Raw genomic sequence first — 21,969 nt, 5'->3', positions numbered from 1 at the left:
CATTACATCCTTTGATCATTGCTCGGAGTTTTTTCTAGCGAGGCATTGTCACGCTGTCATGATGTCGATCCGCTCACATCCTAAGCCCTTGGATAGTGTATGCGTAGAATTTCTAATTAGTTCTTTAGATTCAAGTGTCACGAATATTGGTACAGAGGTTACCCTTTCTCTTAAGGTTTGAAAACTCATTGCACTCCGACATCTAATCAAACAGTGTATCCTGACGCGTTGATTTAATCACAGACATTGTGGCCAATAAGAATTAAAGTTCTATAACTCTTATCGAGGCTGCATCATTACGCGCTCCTTCTTCTTTGTCCAGGCATTTTGCTTTAAGGAACTAGCATCTTGGTGGTTATATCTAGAAATAGAACGAGGTGCTAACTAAGTTCGGGTTGATGTTTCAAAAAGATACTAAGCATAAAGGTGATCAGACTATTCAAATAGTGTTCGCTAATAGATAAAAGGAGGATTGGTATGATGATTGGACCAAGACCCTAAAAAATAGAAAAATGCACAAGAAGAAGAATTAAGGTACACACCAAAGAAGAAATTTTGAAGTCAAGCCCTGAAAGGAAGAGAACAAAGCGCATCGAATCAAATACATGCCAGATGAAATCCAAGAAATGCAAGTTTGTGAAAGAGAGCAACTCCATCCGTATTGAGCACCAACATTTCAAGATTATACCAAAATAAGTTCAGGCTCATCCCAGAAGAAATGAGATTCATGCCAGTAAGAATAGAATTGGAAAGGTGACCAACTCAGAATTCAAGATGAAAATCCCAATGTGAGTCACAAAAGAAAGGCTAAGTTGACTTGCGAAGGTTTGTTGATGCGCTATCGCTCGTATAAACCATCCTGTTGTTATTTTACTTCTCCTCCAACATAATCGGTGCTTCTAACCGGGAACACGTGATTGAACGGAGTTTGTTTCTATCGCACACTTCATCTAACTCATAAGTTCTACCAATCCTAACAGTGTCTTCATACATAAGGTAAAAAAAAATGATTTGTTCTTCAGCACTAATTCTATTGCCACTTACTCCCTCTCTCGACACCTAACCGATTAGCAGTTAATGGTTAAATTTGTGTCATATCTCATCCTCGTAGTCCACCATGACTGAGTTCTAAACAATAGTCTCACACAACTCTCAACTTACTCCTGCTGAATTACTCAGATTTCATTTATCCCCAAGAGTTCATTTATTTGCTCGACGTTACCTATTAGCTTCTTTAAGCTTCGCAAGCTCTAACGGTATTACCCCATACGGCGCAATCTAGGTTTAGTCTTATGTTTTGACATGTTAGTACTATTTCATCATTTCCATTTTTAACTATGCATGAATACAGCATTTTAATGTTATATAAGGCATTTAGGATTTAACTACCAATTTCACAGTTACCTCCACCTCGTTGGGGCCATCTAGCATCCTAAGTCTCCTTACGTGGACTGTTCCTGGACATATTCCCAAGATGACTACACTTATAGCATAAGCCCGAACCAAAATGACACGGCCTATTCGGGTGATAGCTTCCACATCTCTGACAACTCTAATCATTTGAAGTAGCCGCTGGCTGTTTTCCTTTTCTCTTGAATTCTTGGCCCCTTAGTGTGAAGTTCTGATTATGTTCCCTTCGGTGAACTTCCTGGCTATCATTCCTTACCATTGCAACCTTATTTAAACATTCTTTCATGACCTTGCTCTTGTTCACCAAGTCTAAGAAAATTCTGATCTCCATCGGGCCCACTAAACTCAGAATATCACTCCGGAGTCCTCCTTCATATTTTATGCACTTCCATTCCTCAAAGTCTCCCGGAGCACCCTGACAAATCTTGGAAAATCGACATAATTCTTCAAACTTGTTTATGTATTTGGCTACAGACATTTGACCCTATTTCAATTGCAACAATTCAAGTTCCTTAGCTATCCTGACTGAATTGGGAAAGTACTTCATATAGAAATCCAACAGAAAGGCATCCCAAGGTATCGCAACTTTGTTTTGCTGCAGCAAGCGTCACGTACCCTGCCGCCAATACTGGGCTTCATCCATTAACTGATAAGTTACAAACTCAACACGTTGATTTTCATGGACTTGTTGTGCTTGTAACGCCCGTTCCATCGCTTGAAACCAGTTATCTGCCTCTGTGGGGTCCATCATCCCTCTAAAGATGGGCGGGTTTACCTTCAGGAAGGTTGCTAAGGTCATTGGCCCATTTTATCTGTCATCGCCATTCCCATTACCGGCTTGATTCCCCAATGCCGCAGCCGTAGCCTGCATGGCAGCAGCCATGTTCTCCAGGACAGTCATAAAGTTTGCAGGATTATTTTCAGTCGTCTTAGGTTCCGTGTTACTAGCCCTATCTCTTCCTCGACCGCGACCGCATCTGATGACCGGAATTCACTTACTACATAATGAATCCATTCTTTGGCAAGCGCACCAAATTATCGTAATGTAATAACCCACAATAGAGTGGGGTCGAATCCCACGGAGATTGATTGATTGAACAATTTTAGTTAATGCATAATTTTAGTCAAACTAATCGATAGAGATTCTTAAGTGCAGAATTTTAAATAACAAAAATGTAAATGACTTAAAAGTAAAAGAAAGCAATAAAGTGCAGAAAAGTAAATGACAAGAATTTAAAGTGCTGGAACATAAATGACTGAATTGTAAATGGGGATTGGGTAATAGCAGAAATTAAAGGAAAGTTATAAAGAATAGGAAAGATAAGAATAGGGGGAATTCATTGGGATTTGGGAGATGTTTCTCTCTTTGGATTAAATTAAGCTCATCTCATTTTCAATCATGCAACTCATTGACCTCTTGGCAATCATGATTGATTGAACCCCAATCCCTTGGTGATTCAATCTTTCAAATCTTGATACTCAGCCAATTCCTTGGTCTAATTGCTCATGAAGAGAGATATGCTTGGTTCCTGATTATACCACACATCCTCAAAGATCCAAATAATGCGTGGATTTCATGTCACCATATCCAATCCCAAAACCCAATTCTACTCAAGTGTGAGAAGAGATTTCAAGCATGGCTTCGTGTTTTCTTTTCCATGGTTCCCATGAAACCCATTTTGCATTCAAACTTAAATTGTTGCTTGTCCCCAAGCAACTGAAAATTAATTAGGATAAAAAGAAGAGAATATACTATGAATTCCAAAATATCAATGAATATTAATTATAATTAGATGAACGGGACTTGTAGCTTTTTGCTTCTGAATAGTTTTGGCATCTCACTTTTTCCTTTGAAGTTTAGAGTGATTGGCGTCTCTAGGAACTCAGAGTTCAGATAGTGTTATTGATTTTCCTAGTTAAGTATGTTGATTCTTGAACACAGCTACTTTTATGAGTCTTGGCCGTGGCCCTAAGTACTTTGTTTTTCAGTATTACCACCGGATACATAAATGCCACAGACACATGACTGGGTGAACCTTTTCAGATTGTGACTCAGCTTTGCTAGAGTCCCCAGTTAGAGGTGTCCAGAGCTCTTAAGCACACTCTTTTTGCTTTGGACCACGACTTTAACCATTCAGTCTCAAGCTTTTCACTTGGACCTTCATGACACAAGCACATGGTTAGGGACAGCTTGATTTAGCCGATTAGGCCTGTATTTTATTTCCTTGGGCCCTCTTATCCATTGATGCTCAAAGCCTTGGATCCTTTTTACCTTTGCCTTTTGGTTTTAAGGGCTATTGGCTTTTTCTACTTGCTTTTTCTTTTTCTTTCTAATTTTTTTTTCGCCACTCTTCTTTTTTTTTCAAGCTTTTGCTTTTCACTACTTTTTCTTGCTTCAAGAATCAATCTCATGATTTTTTAGATTGTCAATAACATTTCTCTTTGTTCATCAGTCTTTCAAGAGCCAACAATTTTAACATTCATACACAACAAGATAAAAAAATATGCACTGTTCAAGCATTCATTCAGAAAACAAAAAGTATTGTAACCACATCAATATAATTAAAATAAATTCAAGGATAATTTCGAAACTCATGTACTTCTTGTTCTTTTGAATTAGAAGCATTTTTCATTTAAGGGAGGTGAAGGATTCATGGAATTATTCATAGCCTTAAGACATAGTTACTAAATACTAATGATCATGTAATAAAGACACAAACATAGATAAACATATAACAAAAAAAAAATGAAAAGCAGAAAGAAAATTTAAGAACAAGGAATGAGTCCACCTTAGTGAGGGTGGCGCCTTCTTGAAGGACCATTGATGTCCTTGAGCTCTTCTGTGTCTTTTCCTTGTCTTTGCTGCTCCTCCTCATGTGAAAAAGAAGGGAACAAAAAATAATAATAGGAATCCTCTTTGTCCAGATATAGAGGTTCTTTTATGTGAGTAGAAAAGAAAAAGAATAGGAAGGAGAAGAGGAAAATTTGAACTCAGAGAGAGGGGGGTTCAAATTTTAGGATGAAGAGAAGTGTTAGTAAATAAATAAAATAAATAGAAAGAGATGAGGGGGAGAGAAATTCGAAAATAATTTTGAAAAATAGGTTAGTAATTTCGAAAATTAAAGGAAAAATAAAATTAAAATTAAAATTTGAAACAATTAATTAATTAAAAAGAATTTTTGAAAAAGAGGGAGGTATTTTCGAAAATTAGAGAGGGAAAGTAGTTAGGTGGTTTTGAAAAAGATAAGAAACAAACTAAAAGTTAATTAGTTAGTTGAAAAACATATTAAAATCAAATTTGAAAAGATAAGAAGATAAAAAGTTAGATAAGATATTTTAAAATCAAATTTTTAAAAAAGATAAAATTTTGAAAAAGATATGATATAAAAGATATGATAAAAAGATATGATAAAAAGATATGATTTTTGAAAAGATAAGATTGAAAAGATATTTTTTTGAAAAGATATGATTTTAAAAAATATGGTTTTAAAAAGATATAGTTGAAGTTAGTTTTGAAAAAATTTGAATTTTAAAATCATAATTAATGACTTGACTCATAAGAAATCACAAGATATGATTCTAGAACTTAAAGTTTGAATCTTTCTTAACAAGAAAGTAACAAACTTGAAATTTTTGAATCAAAACATTAATTGATGATGTGATTTTCGAAAATATGATAAATAAGAAAAAGATTTTGAAAATATTTTGAAAAAGATTTTTGAAATTTTTGAAAATAATAAAAAATGGAAAAGATATGATTTTTGAAAAAGATTTTAAAAAGATAAGATTTTTAAACTTGAAAATTTTACTTGACTTGTAAGAAACAACTAATTTTAAAAATTTTTGACTAAGTCAACTCAAATTTTTGAAATTTTGAGAGGAAAAAAAGGAAAAGATATATTTTTTATTTTTGAATTTTTAATTATGAGAGAGAAAAACACAATTATGACCCAAAACATGAAAATTTTGGATCAAAACACTTAATGCATGCAAGAACACTATGAATGTCAAGATGAACACCAAGAACACTTTGAAGATCATGATGAACATCAAGAACATATTTTTGAAAAATTTTCAATGTAAAGAAAACATGCAAGACACCAAACTTAGAATTCTTTAATGCATGGACACTATGAATGCAAAAATGCATATGAAAAACAACAAACAACACAAAATAAGAAAACATCAAGATCAAACAAGAAGACTTACCAAGAACAACTTGAAGATCATGAAGAACACTATGAATGCATGAATTTTCGAAAATTTCAAGAAATTTTTAAAACATGCAATTGACACCAAACTTAAAAATTAACACTAAACTCAAACAAGAAACATAAAATATTTTTGGTTTTTATGATTTTATGAATTTTTTTGTATTTTCTTTTATTTTTTTCGAAAAATTAATTTGAAGAAAAGAATAAGGAAATTCAAAATTTTTAATAAGAATTCCAAGAATCTTAGCAATGTTAGTCTAAAGCTCCGATCCAGGAATTAGACACGGCTTCATAGCCAACAAAAACACTAGACATGGCCAATGGCCAACCAAGCTTTAATTGAAACATCCTATACAGTAGCCAATTTGCTGAGAAAGACAAAGAAGCTCTTCTCTAAGGATGAGTGAAACCTCGGTCCAAAAGAATTTAGACATGGCTTTTACAGCCAGCCAGGCTTCAACATGCTTTATGAAACTCTAGAATTCATTCTTAAAAATTTAGAATAATTTTTGAAAATAGATGAGAAATTTTTGAAAAATATTTTTGAAAACTTTTTGAAAAGAAAATAAAAAAGAAAATTACCTAATCTGAGCAACAAGATGAACCGTCAGTTGTCCATACTCGAACAATCCCCAGCAATGGCGCCAAAAACTTGGTGGGCGAAATTGTGATTCATGCTTGAATTGTTGTTCGAAATTAATTCCCCAGTAATGGCCCCAAAAACTTGGTGCTCAATACTATTGTCTAAATATAACCTCACAAGCTCGCTCAACTAACCAGCAAGTGTACTGGGTCGTCCAAGTAATACCTTACGTGAGTAAGGGTCGATCCCACAGAGATTGTTGGTATGAAGCAAGCTATGGTCATCTTGTACATCTCAGTCAGGCTTATCCATGTGGTTATGGGAGATTAGATAATTAAAAGATAAATAAAATAGGATAGAAATACTTATGTAAATTAATGGTGGGAATTTCAGATAGGTGCATGGAGGTGTTTGTCCTTGTTGAATCTCTACTTTCCCACTGCTTTTATTCTATTTTATCACTCCCTTCTATGGCAAGCTGTATGTAGGGCATCACCGTTGTCAATGGCTACATCCCATCCTCTCAGTGAAAAAGGTCCAAATGCTCTGTCACAGCACGACTAATCATCTGTCGGTTCTCAATCAGGTTGGAGTAGAATCCCTTGATTCTTTTGCGTCTGTCACTAACGCCCAGCCTTCAGGAGTTTGAAGCTCGTCACAGTCATTCAATCCCAGAATCCTACTCGGAATACCACAGACAAGGTTTAGACTTTTCGGATTCTCATGAATGCCGCCATCAATCTAGCTTATACCACGAAGATTCTAATTAAGGAATCCAAGAGATATGCGCCCGGCCTAAGGTAGAACGGAAGTGGTTGTCAATCACGCGCATTCATAGGTGAGAATGATGATGAGTGTCACGGATCATCACATTCATCAATTTGAAGTGCAACAAATATCTTAGAACAAGAATAAATCGAATTGGATAGAAAATAATAGTAATTGCATTGAAACTTGAGGTACAACAGAGCTCCACACCCTTAATCTATGGTGTATAGAAACTCCACCATTAAAAATATATAAGTGAAAAAGATTCAGGCATGGCTGAGAGGCCAGCCCCCAAAACGTGATCAAAAGACTGAATGGTCAAAAGATGACTAATACACTAGTAAAAAGTCCTATTTATAATAAACTAGTTACTAGGGTTTACAAAAGTAAGTAATTGATGCATAAATCCACTTCCGGGGCCCACTTGGTGTGTGTTTGGGCTGAGCTTGATTTATCCACGAGCTGAGGCTTCTCTTGGAGTTGAACGCCAAGTTGTAACGTGTTTTGGGTGTTCAACTCTGGTTCGTAACGTGTTTCTGGCGTTTGACTCCAGACAGCAACATGGAACTGGCGTTGAGCGCCAGTTTACGTCGTCAAATCCCAAATAAAGTATAGACTATTATATATTGCTGGAAAGCTCTGGATGTCTACTTTCCAATGCCGTTGAGAGAGCGCCATTTGGAGTTCTGTAGCTCCAGAAAATCTATTTCGAGTATAGGGAGGTCAGATTCCAACAGCATCAGCAGTCCTTTGTTAGCCTCCTTATCAGAGTTTTGCTCAGGTCCCTCAATTTTAGCCAGAAATTACCTGAAATCACAGAAAAACACACAAACTCATTGTAAAGTACAGAAATGTGAATTTAGCATAAAAACTAATGAAAACATCCCTAAAAGTAGCTTGATCCTATTAAAAATTACCTAAAAACAATGCCAAAAAGCGTATAAATTATCCGCTCATCAATGGGTAATTTTAGTCAAACTAATCGATAGAGATTCTTAAGTGCAGAATTTTAAATAACAAAAATGTAAATGACTTAAAAGTAAAAGAAAGCAATAAAGTGCAGAAAAGTAAATGACAAGAATTTAAAGTGCTGGAACATAAATGACTGAATTGTAAATGGGGATTGGGTAATAGCAGAAATTAAAGGAAAGTTATAAAGAATAGGAAAGATAAGAATAGGGGGAATTCATTGGGATTTGGGAGATGTTTCTCTCTTTGTATTAAATTAAGCTCATCTCATCTTCAATCATGCAACTTATTGACCTCTTGGCAATCATGATTGATTGAACCCCAATCCCTTGGTGATTCAATCTTTCAAATCGTGATACTCAGCCAATTCCTTGGTCTAATTGCTCATGAAGAGAGATATGCTTGGTTCCTGATTATACCACACATCCTCAAAGATCCAAATAATGCGTGGATTTCATGTCACCATATCCAATCCCAAAACCTAGTTCTACTCAAGTGTGAGAAGAGATTTCAAGCATGGCTTCATGTTTTCTTTTCCATGGTTCCCATGAAACCCATTTTGCATTCAACCTCTTTTCCAAGATGATTGAACACTAAGCATGAAGAACGAAATTCCTTCTAGCAAATCAAAGAGAAGATGAATAAAAGAAGAAATCCACTATCATTAATCCATCAAGTACAACAGAGCTCCCTCTCCCAATGAGAGTGAGTTTAGCTACTCAGAGCTTCGAGAAAAGTACAAGAGATGGAAGAAGATGAAGTGAAGTGTAAAATTAAAAGTAAAACTAACTCTCAATCCAACATTCTAACCCCTCTAGCTAACCCTTTTTTCAGTACCCTTAGGGGGTATATATACTACTCCTATCACTAAAAAGTAAAAATTACAAAAAAAAAGGAGGAGAAAATTACAATTGAAAATAAAAAGAAAACTCTAGTAAAATGAACCATGTACCTGGCGTGTGAGTGATGCGCCACGCATAGCTCCTCAGCTTGGCTTGGCGTGCCACGCCTGGCTTCCAAGTGGCACGCCCTTCTCAAGCAGCTAGCCTGGCGTGCCATGCCTTCAAGCTCAAGTGGCACGCTGGTACACGAAATCGTGATTCACACTTTTCACAACTTAGTGCAGCTAACCAGCAAGTGCACTGGGTCGTCCAAGTAATACCTTACGTGAGTAAGGGTCGATCCCACGGAGATTGTCGACTTGAAGCAAGCTATGGTCATCTTGTAAATCTCAGTCAGGCGGATTCAAATGGTTATGAAGCTTTGATAATTAAAAGATAAATAAACATAAAATAAAATAGAGATACTTATGTAATTCATTGGTGGGAATTTCAGATAAGCGTATTGATAAACCACTATTTTATGATTTATCTTGTGCTCAATTCAATGATTTTATCAATTTTTCATCCACTTATTCATATGAATTTGCATGGTTTTACATTTCCTTCCTTGTGATATGACATATAAGAAAACATGTTTCCTATGCTTTAAAAATATTAAATTTAATTATCCTTTATTACCATTCGATGCCGTGATTTGTGTGCTGAGTACTTTCAGGTTTTATAGGGCAGGAATGACTTAAAGGATGGAAAGGAAACATACAAAAATGGAAGGAAAGCACAAAATGGAGTTCTTGAAGAAACTGGCAGCGACGCGAACGCGTGGATGACGCGAATGCGTGCTTTGTGAAAAGTGGCATCTGCGTGAATGGGTGCATGACGCGAACGCGTGGCCCATGCGAAACACAAATGACGCGAACGCATGACTGACGTGACCGCGTGGAAGAGAATAACTCCAGATGACGCGCCCGCGTGACCGACGCGGACGCATGACTTGCGCGATCTGCAAAAATTACAGAATACGCTGAAGATAATTTTGGGCTGCGTTTTGATCTAGATCCAAGCCGAGAGAACACAGATGAAAGGCTATAAATTGGGGAATCCATCCATTTATAGCATACTTCATACAACATTAATTCATACATAATTTTAGGATTAGATGTAGTTTTCAAAGAGAGAGGTTCTCTCCTCTCTCTTAGGATTAGGATTAGGATTAGGATTTCATCTTCTTCAATCACAGGTTCAATATTCCTTTTATTTATTTTCTCAATTTAGTTTATGGACTCTTTATTTTTATATTGATTTTCTATTTAAATACAATTTGAGGTATTTCAGACTTATGATTGCTTTCTTTAATTTATGTTATTGATGCTTTTGCTTTATCCAAATTATTTTCATTCGAGTAGATTTCTTCCCTTTTGGCTTTGGTTAATTAATTGGTAACACCTGAGTTATCAAACTCAGCAGTGGTTGAAATTGGCAATTGCTAATTGATTTGGGTCGCTCTAAAAGTTGACTAGGACTTGAGGATCAATTTAATTAGTCTACTTGACTTTTCTTTATTTAATAAGGGATAACTAAGTGGGATTAAAACCCAATTCTCATCACACCTGATAAGGATAACTAGGATAGGAATTCTAGTTCTCGTACCTTGCCAAGAGTTTTCTTAATTATTAATTTATTAATTCTTGTTATTTAAATCACTTGTTCCTTATTTCAAAAAAAACCCAAAACTATATCTTTTTCCATAACCAATAATAAATTATACTTCCCTGCAATTCCTTGAGAAGACGACCCGAGGTTTGAATACTTCAGTTTATAAATTTTATTGGGTTTGTTACTTGTGAGAACCAAACGTTTGTAGAAAGGATTTTCTGTTGGTTTAGAAGTTGTACTTACAACGCGATTATATTTGTGAATTTCTTTACCGACAGGAAATCCGATCGTCAAAATGGCGCCATTGCCGGGGAATTGCAAACTTGTGCCTTATTATTGGTTATTGTAAATATTTTTCAGAAAAAAAAAGAGAAAGAAAAATTTCAGATTTTTATTTTAAAATTTTTATCTTATCTTATCTTAGTTTTAAATTTTCAAAAATCAATTTTTTTTTTCAAAAATGATATCTTTTTCAAAATCTTATCTTATCTTTTTCAAAATCTTATCTTATCCTTTTTCAAAAAAAAAATCATCATATCTTTTTCAAAATCTTATCTTATCTTTTTTTTTTAAAAAATCATATCTTTTTCAAAATATTTTCTTTTTGTTAGTTTTTGTTTTTATTTTCTCCTACTACTATGAACTCTCACCCCTTTGGCTATGAGTCTGGTTACAACTATGTTGCAGAAAGAGGAGATTACAATGAGAACATACATCAAGGATGGAACAATCAAAGATGGGAGGAGCCACAAGGATTTGATCAACCCTCATGGCAACAACCACCTCCAATGGACTATCAACAACCATTCTGTGATGCATACCAAGATGACGGCTATGGTGAGCACTCTTTTGATTATCAACAACCACCACCATATGCCAATGAACCCCCTCCTCAACATGACTTACAAACCCCTTTCCACCATTCACCTCCATATGACCCTAATCCTGATCCACCATACCAACCACCATATGAGCCATACTTAGAACCACCACCACAATATACACCATCTCCATATCATTATCAAGATGAACCACCTTCCTACCATAAACCCTTTCTCCAAAATAATGAACCTTCCTATCCACCCCAAACCCCCATGGAGAACACACTTACCTCTCTCATTGGTCTCGCCTCTAAACTCCAAAATCTTATATCCCGCATGGACCAACCCTCTACCTTCAACAATCAACCCTCAAGCTCTAGTGCACTTCCTTCTCAACCACAAAATAATCTCTCCATCCCATCACCACCATCCATGGAAGAGCACCCACATCCATCAATCCAAGAGCAACATGATCCCAATGATGCTATTGACATGGAACAAGAGAGAAGGGATCATCTTCGCGAATCCATACTTCATAAGGAGCTAGAGGAGGCACTAAAGGTAAAGGTAAAAGAGACCTTTGCAGATGAAGGAGTAGTTGAAGGGAGTTGTCATAGAAAAAAAATCATCAAGGAGGAGTACGATTTTATACTTAAACAACTGGACAAAGCAGCAATTATTGAAAAGGAAAAAGTGGTTAAAGACTTAGGAGATGCTGAACCTCCATGGGAAAATCAAGTCATAGAGCCTCCTTCTAAGGTGTTTGATGTTGATGTTGAGGATGGTGTACAACCTCCAAGGCATATCATAGTTGAAGATCTGGAAGAGGTTGATCAAGAGTTGGAGATTCAAGAAGAAGAGGCCCAAGCTCCCGTGCCCTTGGTGAGCAATGAAAAAGAGATTGAATTGGAAGAAAGCTACTGGTGCACGAAATTGTGTATGCCAATATTAATGGACTATTTCTCACAGCTTCGCACAACTAACCAGCAAGTGCACTAGGTCGTCCAAGTAATACCTTACGTGAGTAAGGGTCGAATCCCACGGAGATTGTTGGTTTAAAGCAAGCTATGGTTATCTTATTAATTTTAGTCAGGATACCAATAGGATTCTTTAGCCTCGATTGTAAAAGATAAATAAAAGGGTGTAAAAGGAGTAATTGTTACGCAGTAATGGAGAATATGTTGGAGTTTTGGAGATGCTTTGTCTTCTGAATTCCTGCAACATAATGCTTTCTCACTTTCATAAATGCAAGGTTCCTTCCATGGCAAGCTGTATGTAGGGCATCACTGTTGTCAATGGCTACTTCCCATCCTCTCAGTGAAAATGGTCCAAATGCTCTGTCACAGCACGACTAATCATCTGTCGGTTCTCGATCATGTTAGAATAAGATCCATTGATCCTTTTGCGTCTGTCACTACGCCCATCACTCGCGAGTTTTAAACTCGTCACAATCATCCAATCCCAGAATCCTACTCGGAATACCACATACAAGGTTTAGACTTTTCGGATTCTCATGGATGCTGCCAATGGATTCTAGCTTATAACACGAAGATTTTGATTAAGGAATCTAAGAGATACTCATTCAATCTAATGTAGAACGGAGGTGGTTGTCAGGCACACGTTCATGGATTGAGGAAGGTGATGAGTGTCACGGATCATCACCTTCTTCATAGTGAAGCGCGAATGAACATCTTAGATAGGAACAAGCGTGTTTGAATGGAAAACAGAAATAATTGCATTAATTCATTGAGACGCTGCAGAGCTCCTCACCCCCAACAATGGAGTTTAGAGACTCATGCCATCAAAAAGTACAAAATTCAGATCTAAAAATGTCATGAGATATAAAATAAGTCTCTAAAAGTTGTTTAAATAGTAAACTAGTACCCTAGGTTTACTGATGCCAAGGCATCTTAGGCTAGTTTCACTAGCATTTTTCTTTTAGTTTTAGTTGTTTTATACATTTTCTTGAGCTTAAAGTAACCAAGAATGGTTAATTGAACAACAAAGCAATGAACCATCCAAACATTATGATTTTGATGCAATTTTCATGAGTTTTTAGTGATATTACTTGAATGCTATGAATGGATGAATTCTCATGAAATTTTGCAAGACTTTGATGCAATTGTTTGGATGATTTCAGGGAAGAAGAGGCTAGGCAAGGAAGCAACAAAAATCAATAAAGGAAGCTTGATTATTAAATGGGACGTTTAAGCTCCAGTTTAAGGTTAAACTGGAGCTTAAACGCCAAATTCATAAGAAGAAAGGAAATGCTGTAACTGGCGTTTAACCTCCAGTTTGACCTCAAACTGGAAGTTAAACGCCAGGATGAAAAATGGCACTAATGAGCATTCCACGTTTAACCTCCAGTTTGACCTCAAACTGGAGGTTAAACGCCAGAATGATGAATTGAACTAAGGGAGGCACAAAAGCATTTCCACGTTTAACCTCCAGTTTGACCTCAAACTAGAGGTTAAACGTGTTCGACACTTCATTTCTCACCAAGAAGCATTCCACGTTTAACCTCCAGTTTGACCTCAAACTGGAGGTTAAACGCCAGAAGCTAGATAGGCACCAGGAGAGTTCCACGTTTAACCTCCAGTTTGACCTCAAACTGGAGGTTAAACGTGTTCGATGGTCATTCTCCTCCAAGGTGTGATTTTCATTTCCAAGTTTAACCTCCAGTTTGACCTCAAACTGGAGGTTAAACGTGTTATATGGGACAGCTTGACCATGCCTTCTTCAAACATAAATAACTTGAGCTACAAAACTCCAAATGAGGTGATTCAAAATGCATTGGAAAGAAGACATCTAGAGCTTTCCAAGCATATATGGCATGCATGGTGGATACTAAAAATTGAGGGCGAAAACAGCCCCGTAATGTGCATAGAAGAGAATACCAACATGCAATCAGGCCAGCTGACCTCTTCACCTTCCATGGAGTATAACTCGAGTTGTAGAACTCCAATTGAGGTGCTTCCAGTTGCATTGGAAAGTAGACATCCATAGCTTTCCAACGAGGTATAATAGTCCATATTTGGCATCAAATTGGCAAGGTTGACAAGAGGACAAAGTGACGACTCAATGAAAGGGAAGTGTTTCCACGTTTAACCTCCAGTTTGACCTCAAACTGGAGGTTAAACGTGTTCGATGGTTTTCCTTCCTCCAGGGTGTTTTCTTCATTCCACGTTTAACCTCCAGTTTGACCTCAAACTGGAGGTTAAACGTGTTCGATCCTAATTCCCTCCAGAGCTTGCTTTCTTCATTTCCAAGTTTAACCTCCAGTTTGACCTCAAACTGGAGGTTAAACGTGTTCGATATATTCACTCTCTTGGGTTGCTTTCTTCCAATTCCACGTTTAAGTTTTAGTTTGACCTTAAACTGAAACTTAAACTTCGACTTAAACACCACCATTTGAAAAGGTTTCTGGGCCAAATATATTGAAGTTTAAGTTAGCAATTGAGCACAAATACTAACTTAAACGTATTATGGTGTGAAACCCAAGTGAATATCATGGTTTATGAGATTGGGCCTGAAGAATTGATGAGTCTGGAATTCAATTTGTTGAGCCGTGTGTCATTACTTGTTTATCACTAAGTTTGGTCAATGAATGTTGCAGAATTGGATCACAGTCTCATCAGAATTATGGACCATAAACCCAAGGCAAAAGGAAATCAAGGAAAGGCCTCAAAGCCCAAGAAACACAACAGAAGCTCAATTTAGAAAGTATATAAATAGGATAGAATTGAAGTTAGTTGGGACTTTTTGACATCTTTTGAACCTTTCGGATACTTTAGAACTTTTCATCAGCTTGTAATTGAATTTTGAGCTATGACACACTAAACCCCTTTCATTGGGTTAGGGAGCTCTATTGTAATTCAATGAATCAATAATAGTTTTCATCTTCTTCTTCAATCTTTTCTCTTGAATTTTGTTAGAAAGCTTCTCGATCTAATTCCATTGGGTAGTTGTCTTGGGAAAGAAACTATCCATAATTGGAATCCTTCGGAACCTTGGGAAAGGAATGATGGATTCATGCTAGAGAAGCTTTCTCACAGTGAATTGGATTGGGGTTTGGATGGATATTGTGACATGTAATCCTACCAAATTGTGGTTCATGAAACTGTGTGGTATAATCAGTGATCAAGCATCATCTCTTCTTATGAACATTTAAACCAAGGGATTGGGAATTTGTTTGTTTTTAGAGAGAATTGGTGAGCCAAGGAATTGGGATCCAATCATATAAGATTGCCAAGCAAGATTCAATGAATGCATTGGTTGAGGAAGAGATGAAAATGTTTTGATTCGGAGATCTCAATATCTCCTAATACCCAATGAACTCCCCATCTCTGATCTACACTTTCTATTTACATTCTGCAAATTTCAATTCATGCAATCACCCTAATTCCCTTTTAATTTCAGCAATTTAATTTCTCGCACTTTCATTCTTGCAAATTTAAGATTCAGTCATTTCAATTCCTTGCAATTTACATTTCCCACCAATTTACTTTATGCAATTCACATCCAATTCTTGATTCCGCTCAACTAATCAAACTTCTAATTCGAATTGCTCATTCAACCAATCCTTGTGGGATTCGACCTCACTCTATTGTGAGTTTTTACTTGACGATAACCGGTGCACTTGCCGGAAGGAATTTTGCCGTTTGTGCAATTTCCTAAATCGTAGCTATACCCAGTTATAGCGCATCAAGTTTATGGCGCCGTTGCCGGGGATTGGTTTTCGATTGACAATTCTCAAATTGGAAGTTAACTAGATTGAGCATTTTTCTTGTTTTGTTAATTTAGTTCTAGTTTCTTGTTGAAGTTTAAATTCTGCACTCTGTTACTTGCTTTTTCTTTCTTATGCCTTTCAATTCTAGCAACTAACTCACTAACCCACTAACTATTTGAATTAATTCCTCAACTGCTCTAACAATACTCTTCCATTAACCAAGAGTATTCCACTTGTTTGTTGCTTGTGGTGTGTTCTTGTATGACAGGTAGAAGAGGAGAGACATCAACTCCTCCATATACCGAACTAGAGAGGACCCTTCATAGACTTAGAAGGAAAGCAAGAGAGAAGAGAATATTGAGAGAGGAAGAATCTGAAGGAGAATCTGAGGACAACTTTGAAGAAGCTCTAGATCTCAACATGGATAGAGAATTTCACAACCATGAGAGGGGTGATGGAAACAATGCCATTCCTGAGAGGAGGGTTCTTGGTTCATACATAAACCCAACCTCTGGGAATTGTGGTAGCAGCATTCAGAAACCACCTATTCAGGCCAACAATTTTGAACTCAAACCACAGCTAATATCATTGGTGGAGAATCATTGTTCATTTGGTGGGAGTGCTAGTGAAGATCCCAACCAACATCTCACAAAATTCCTGAGAATTTGCGACACAGTGAAGTCCAATGGAGTCCAGGATGATGCCTATAAACTGCTCTTGTTCCCATTTTCACTTAGGGACAAAGCAGCTAAGTGGCTGGAATCATTTCCAAGGGACAGCCTAACAACCTGGGAGGAGGTGGAGAGCAAGTTTCTGGCACGTTTCTACCCCCCACAAAAGGTCAATAGGCTTCGATCTGAGGTTCAAACTTTTAGACAACAAGATGGTGAGACGCTCTACGAGGCATGGGAGAGGTTCAAAGAATTGACAAGGAAATGTCCACCCAACATGTTCCCTGAATGGGTGCAATTGCACATCTTCTATGATGGACTTTCTTATGAATCAAGGAAGGCTGTAGACCATTCATCAGGAGGCTCATTGAACAGGAAAAAGACTGTGGAAGAAGCCATTGAGGTGATTGAGACAGTGGCTGAGAATGAGTACTACTATGCTTCGGAGAGGCACAACACTAAGGGAGTCATGGAGCTGAACCATGTTGATACAATTTTAGCCCAAAACAAGGTGTTTGCCAAGCAACTAGCAGAGCTCACAAGGAAATTGGACACAAAGCAAGTGGCTGCAATACACACACAAGATCAAGAGGAAGTAAGCATTGAAGGAGGTGATTGGGAAGAGGCCAACTATGTGGGAAACCAACAAAGGCAATCATATGGTCCACATTCCAACACTTACAACCCAGAATGGAAAAACCACCCAAACTTTGGGTGGGGAAACCAACAAAGCCAACCACAAAACCATAAACCATACAACCACAACCAACATAACAATTCCACATACCAAAATTCCAACCAAAGATCATACCAAGCCACACAAAACACTTACTCCCAACCACCATATCATGGCCAAAATAACCAACCTGCCCAGCCTAATCCGAACCAACAATTTCAAGATCAATTAAACAGGATAGAAAGGATGCTTTCAACCATGAGTCAAGACATAACCGAATTGAAAGCCTTTAAGGAAGAAGTAACTTCCAACTTGCAAAACCAAGGAGCTGCCATGCAGAAGCTAGAAAATCAAATTATGTATTTGTCCAAGCAAACCCCTGGGCCAAGTGTTTCTCATGCTGCCAAGGCTATTGCAAGGGAAGAATGTAAAGCCATAACCCTCAGAAGTGGAACAAAGCTAAAAGAGATCTCAAAGGAAACCACAGAGGATGAAGCAAAGGAAAATGTGAGAGACAAGGAACAGGGACAATCCTCTACACCTTCTGCAACAAGAGAAAAAGAAAAAGAGGTCCTGAAGCCTTATACACCCAAGGCACCATATCCTCAACGTTTGATGAAAAGAGAGAAGGACGGCCAATTCTCCAGATTCTTAGAGATTTTCAAGAAGCTTCAAATCAACATTCCTTTTGCTGAGGCAATAGAGCAAATGCCACTCTATGCAAAATTCTTGAAGGAATTAATGACCAAGAAGAGAAGCTGGAGGAATGAGGAAACTGTGTTGTTAACTGAAGAATGCAGTGCCATCATTCAACACAAATTGCCTCAGAAATTGAAAGATCCAGGCAGTTTCCAAATCCCTTGCATCATAGGAGAAGTCATGGTGGAGAAGGCCTTGTGCGACTTAGGGGCCAGTATCAATTTGATGTCTCTAACCATGATGAGAAGAATGAAGATTGAAGAAGCCAAACCAACAAGAATGGCCCTGCAATTGGCAGATCGAACTTTTAAATTCCCTCATGGAATAGTTGAGGATTTGTTGGTAAAAGTGGGAGATTTTATATTCCCTGCCGATTTTGTGGTGTTGGATATGGAGGAAGAAGCCAAAGCTTCAATCATTCTGGGAAGACCCTTCCTGGCTACTGCTGGAGCCATCATAGATGTCCAAAAGGGTGAACTCACTCTTAGACTACATGATGAGAAATTGGTGTTTAATGTATTCAAGGCAATGAGCTATCCATCAGAATCACTTCAGGAATGCATGAGGGTGGATGTAGTGGACATTGCAGTACAAGAAACCTTTGAGGAAACAACAAAGGAAGTGGCAGAGGAGGAGTTCACCAAGGATATAGAAGTTAGTGACATCAAGGCTGTTGAAACAACCATACCAAGCATGCTAGAAAGAGTGAAAGAAGAGAAGGAAGCACCAAAACCTGAGCTCAAAGCATTGCCCCCTAATCTCAAGTATGCATACTTGGGTAGTAATGAGAGCCATCCTGTTATCATTAGCTCTGCCCTGAGCCAAGAACAGGAACAAGAATTGATCAAGGTGCTACAAACCCATCAAGATGCCATTGGATGGACCCTAGCTGATTTGAAGGGGATAAGTTCATCCATATGCATGCATAAAATCTTGTTAGAAGAAGATGCTAGACCCTCCATTCAAGCTCAGAGAAGATTGAATCTCGCCATGAAAGAAGTGGTACAAAAGGAGGTCATGAAGTTATGGCAGGCAGGGGTAATCTACCCCATTTCAGATAGCCCATGGGTTAGTCCCATCCATGTAGTTCCCAAGAAAGGTGGCATAACTGTGGTGCCAAATGAGAGGAACGAACTCATACCCACAAGAACTGTTACCGGGTGGAGGATGTGCATAGACTACAGGAAGCTCAATGAAGCCACCAGAAAAGATCATTTCCCACTCCCATTCATGGATCAGATGCTTGAAAGGCTTGCAGGACATGCTTACTATTGCTTTCTGGATGGATACTCAGGCTATAACCAGATAGTAGTTGATCCAAGAGATCAAGAGAAAACATCATTTGTTTGTCCATATGGAGTTTTTGCGTATAGACGCATGCCCTTTGGACTGTGCAATGCACCTGGCACTTTCCAAAGGTGCATGCTGTCCATTTTCTCGGACATGATCGAGAAGTTTATTGAAGTTTTCATGGATGATTTTTCTGTGTTTGGAAATTCCTTTCCTAGCTGTCTACACCACCTTGCCTTGGTGCTTAAGAGATGCCAAGAGACCAACCTAGTATTAAACTGGGAAAAGTGTCACTTCATGGTCACAGAAGGAATAGTTCTTGGCCATAAAGTGTCTAATAGAGGCATTGAGGTGGACAAAGTTAAGGTGGAACTCATTGAAAAACTACCTCCACCAAGTAATGTCAAAGCAGTTAGGAGTTTTTTGGGACACGCTGGCTTTTACAGAAGGTTTATTAGAGACTTTTCTAAAATAGCCAAACCTTTGAGTAATTTGCTTGTCTCTGATACACCTTTTGTATTTGATAAAAATTGCATGCTAGCCTATGAACTTTTGAAGCAAAAACTTTCCTCTGCACCTATCATTGCCCCACCTGATTGGAACTTACCTTTTGAACTGATGTGTGATGCATCAGACCTTGCTATTGGGGCAGTGTTAGGACAAAGGAAGGACAATTTGGTACATGTGATTTATTATGCCAGTAAGGTCTTGAATGATAACCAAAGGAATTACACAACCACTGAAAAAGAACTCTTGGCAATAGTCTTTGCATTTGACAAATTTAGATCCTATCTCATTGGATCTAAAGTCATTGTTTTCACTGATCATTCAGCTTTAAAATACTTACTTGCTAAACAAGAATCCAAACCAAGACTCATTAGATGGGTTCTTTTGTTGCAGGAATTTGACATTGAAATCAAAGACAAGAAGGGTGTAGAGAACAAGGTGGCAGACCATTTATCAAGGATACCATGTGAAGAAGGAAGCCCACAAAGCACACATATAAATGAGTGCTTTCCTGATGAACAACTCATGATAATTCACAAAGCACCCTGGTTTGCAGACATAGCAAACTTCAAGGCCACTGGGAGTTTGCCGTTGGAGTTTAACAAGCATCAAAGGAAGAAATTGATAAATGATGCCAAATACTTCATCTGGGACGAACCATACTTGTTCAAAAAATGTTCGGATGGCATACTCAGAAGATGCATATCAGAGGAAGAAGGAAGGGAAGTCTTATGGGACTGCCATGGTTCCACTTATGGAGGACACTTTGCAGGAGAAAGAACAGCAGCTAAGGTGTTGCAGTGTGGATTTTATTGGCCTACTATCTTCAAAGATGCAAAGGAACTAGTGAAGCATTGCCATGAATGCCAGAAGGCGGGGAACCTACTAAAAAGAAATGAAATGCCACAACAATTCATTCTGGAACTTGAATTGTTTGATGTATGGGGAATAGATTTCATGGGACCCTTTCCCACCTCATACTCAAATAATTACATTCTTGTGGCAGTAGATTATGTCTCCAAATGGGTTGAAGCAATAGCAACTCCAACCAATGATAACAAGGTAGTCCTGAACTTCCTCAGAAAACAAATTTTTTGCCGTTTTGGGGTTCCAAGAGCAATCATCAGTGATGGAGGAAGCCACTTCTGCAACAAACCATTAGAGGCATTGCTTCTAAAATATGGAGTCAAACACAAGGTAGCCACACCATACCATCCACAGACAAGTGGGCAAGCCGAAATATCTAACAGGGAACTCAAAAGAATCCTGGAAAAGACTGTGGGAACTTCAAGGAAGGATTGGTCGATTAAGCTAGATGATGCCCTTTGGGCATATAGGACAGCTTTCAAAACACCAATTGGAATGTCTCCTTACCAACTAGTATATGGAAAAGCTTGCCATTTGCCACTGGAGTTGGAACACAAGGCATTCTGGGCCTTGAAACTCTTGAACTTAGACAGCAAAGCTGCTGGAGAAAGAAGGATGTTGCAAATTCAAGAGTTGGAAGAATTCAGAGCTGAAGCTTATGAGAATGCCAAAATTTACAAAGAAAGAGCAAAGAAGAAGCATGACAGCAACATAGCCCCCAGGAAATTTGAAGAGGGACAAAAAGTATTGCTCTACAATTCTAGGCTGAAGCTATTTCCAGGGAAACTAAAATCAAGGTGGTCTGGACCATTCCTTGTCACCAAGGTCTCCCAATATGGACAAGTAGAAATCATGGAAGAAAAGTCACAACGAACCTTCACTGTGAATGGTCAAAGACTCAAACATTACTTGGGAAATGTGGAGGAGAAGGACAAGGTTAAATATCACCTCAACTGAGGGACAACCGTCAAGCTAGTGACGTTAAAGAAGCGCTTGTTGGGAGGCAACCCAACCGATGGTAATACTCCTTTACTGTTTCTTTTATTTGTTTCAATAAAAAGGTGAAGTAGTTTCTGTGCATTGCAAGGAATTAAGTTTGGTGTTTCACACCAAGCAATGAATTTGTGGATCAATAATTCAAAGGGGAATGTGTGACTCTAAGTTTGGTGTTCCACCATATAGATTACTTGAACACAACAACCTTTGAATTATATGAAAGGAACAACCATTCTAAGCAATCACAAAAATGCTTAAAATCCTTAGCAGCAAC

At 37.9% G+C, this 21,969-nt stretch overlaps 1 protein-coding gene across 1 annotated transcript; it reads left to right on the top strand.

The window, feature by feature from the left end:
- Positions 1 to 17,594: 17,594 nt before the first annotated feature.
- Positions 17,595 to 21,602, top strand: LOC130975109 (uncharacterized; the record flags this gene model as incomplete). The annotated part of the gene is made up of 4 exons (XM_057899941.1): positions 17,595 to 18,032; positions 18,561 to 18,813; positions 20,389 to 20,771; positions 20,976 to 21,602. Coding segments are annotated over exons 1-4 (1,701 nt in total), but the record flags the coding sequence as incomplete, so codon positions are not given.
- Positions 21,603 to 21,969: the final 367 nt, after the last annotated feature.

Source organism: Arachis stenosperma, chromosome 4, assembly GCF_014773155.1.
Source record: "Arachis stenosperma cultivar V10309 chromosome 4, arast.V10309.gnm1.PFL2, whole genome shotgun sequence".
Classification (NCBI taxonomy): Eukaryota; Viridiplantae; Streptophyta; class Magnoliopsida; order Fabales; family Fabaceae; genus Arachis; species Arachis stenosperma.
Note: the sequence above shows the minus strand (reverse complement) of the source record. Positions and strands in the feature narration are given on the sequence as shown.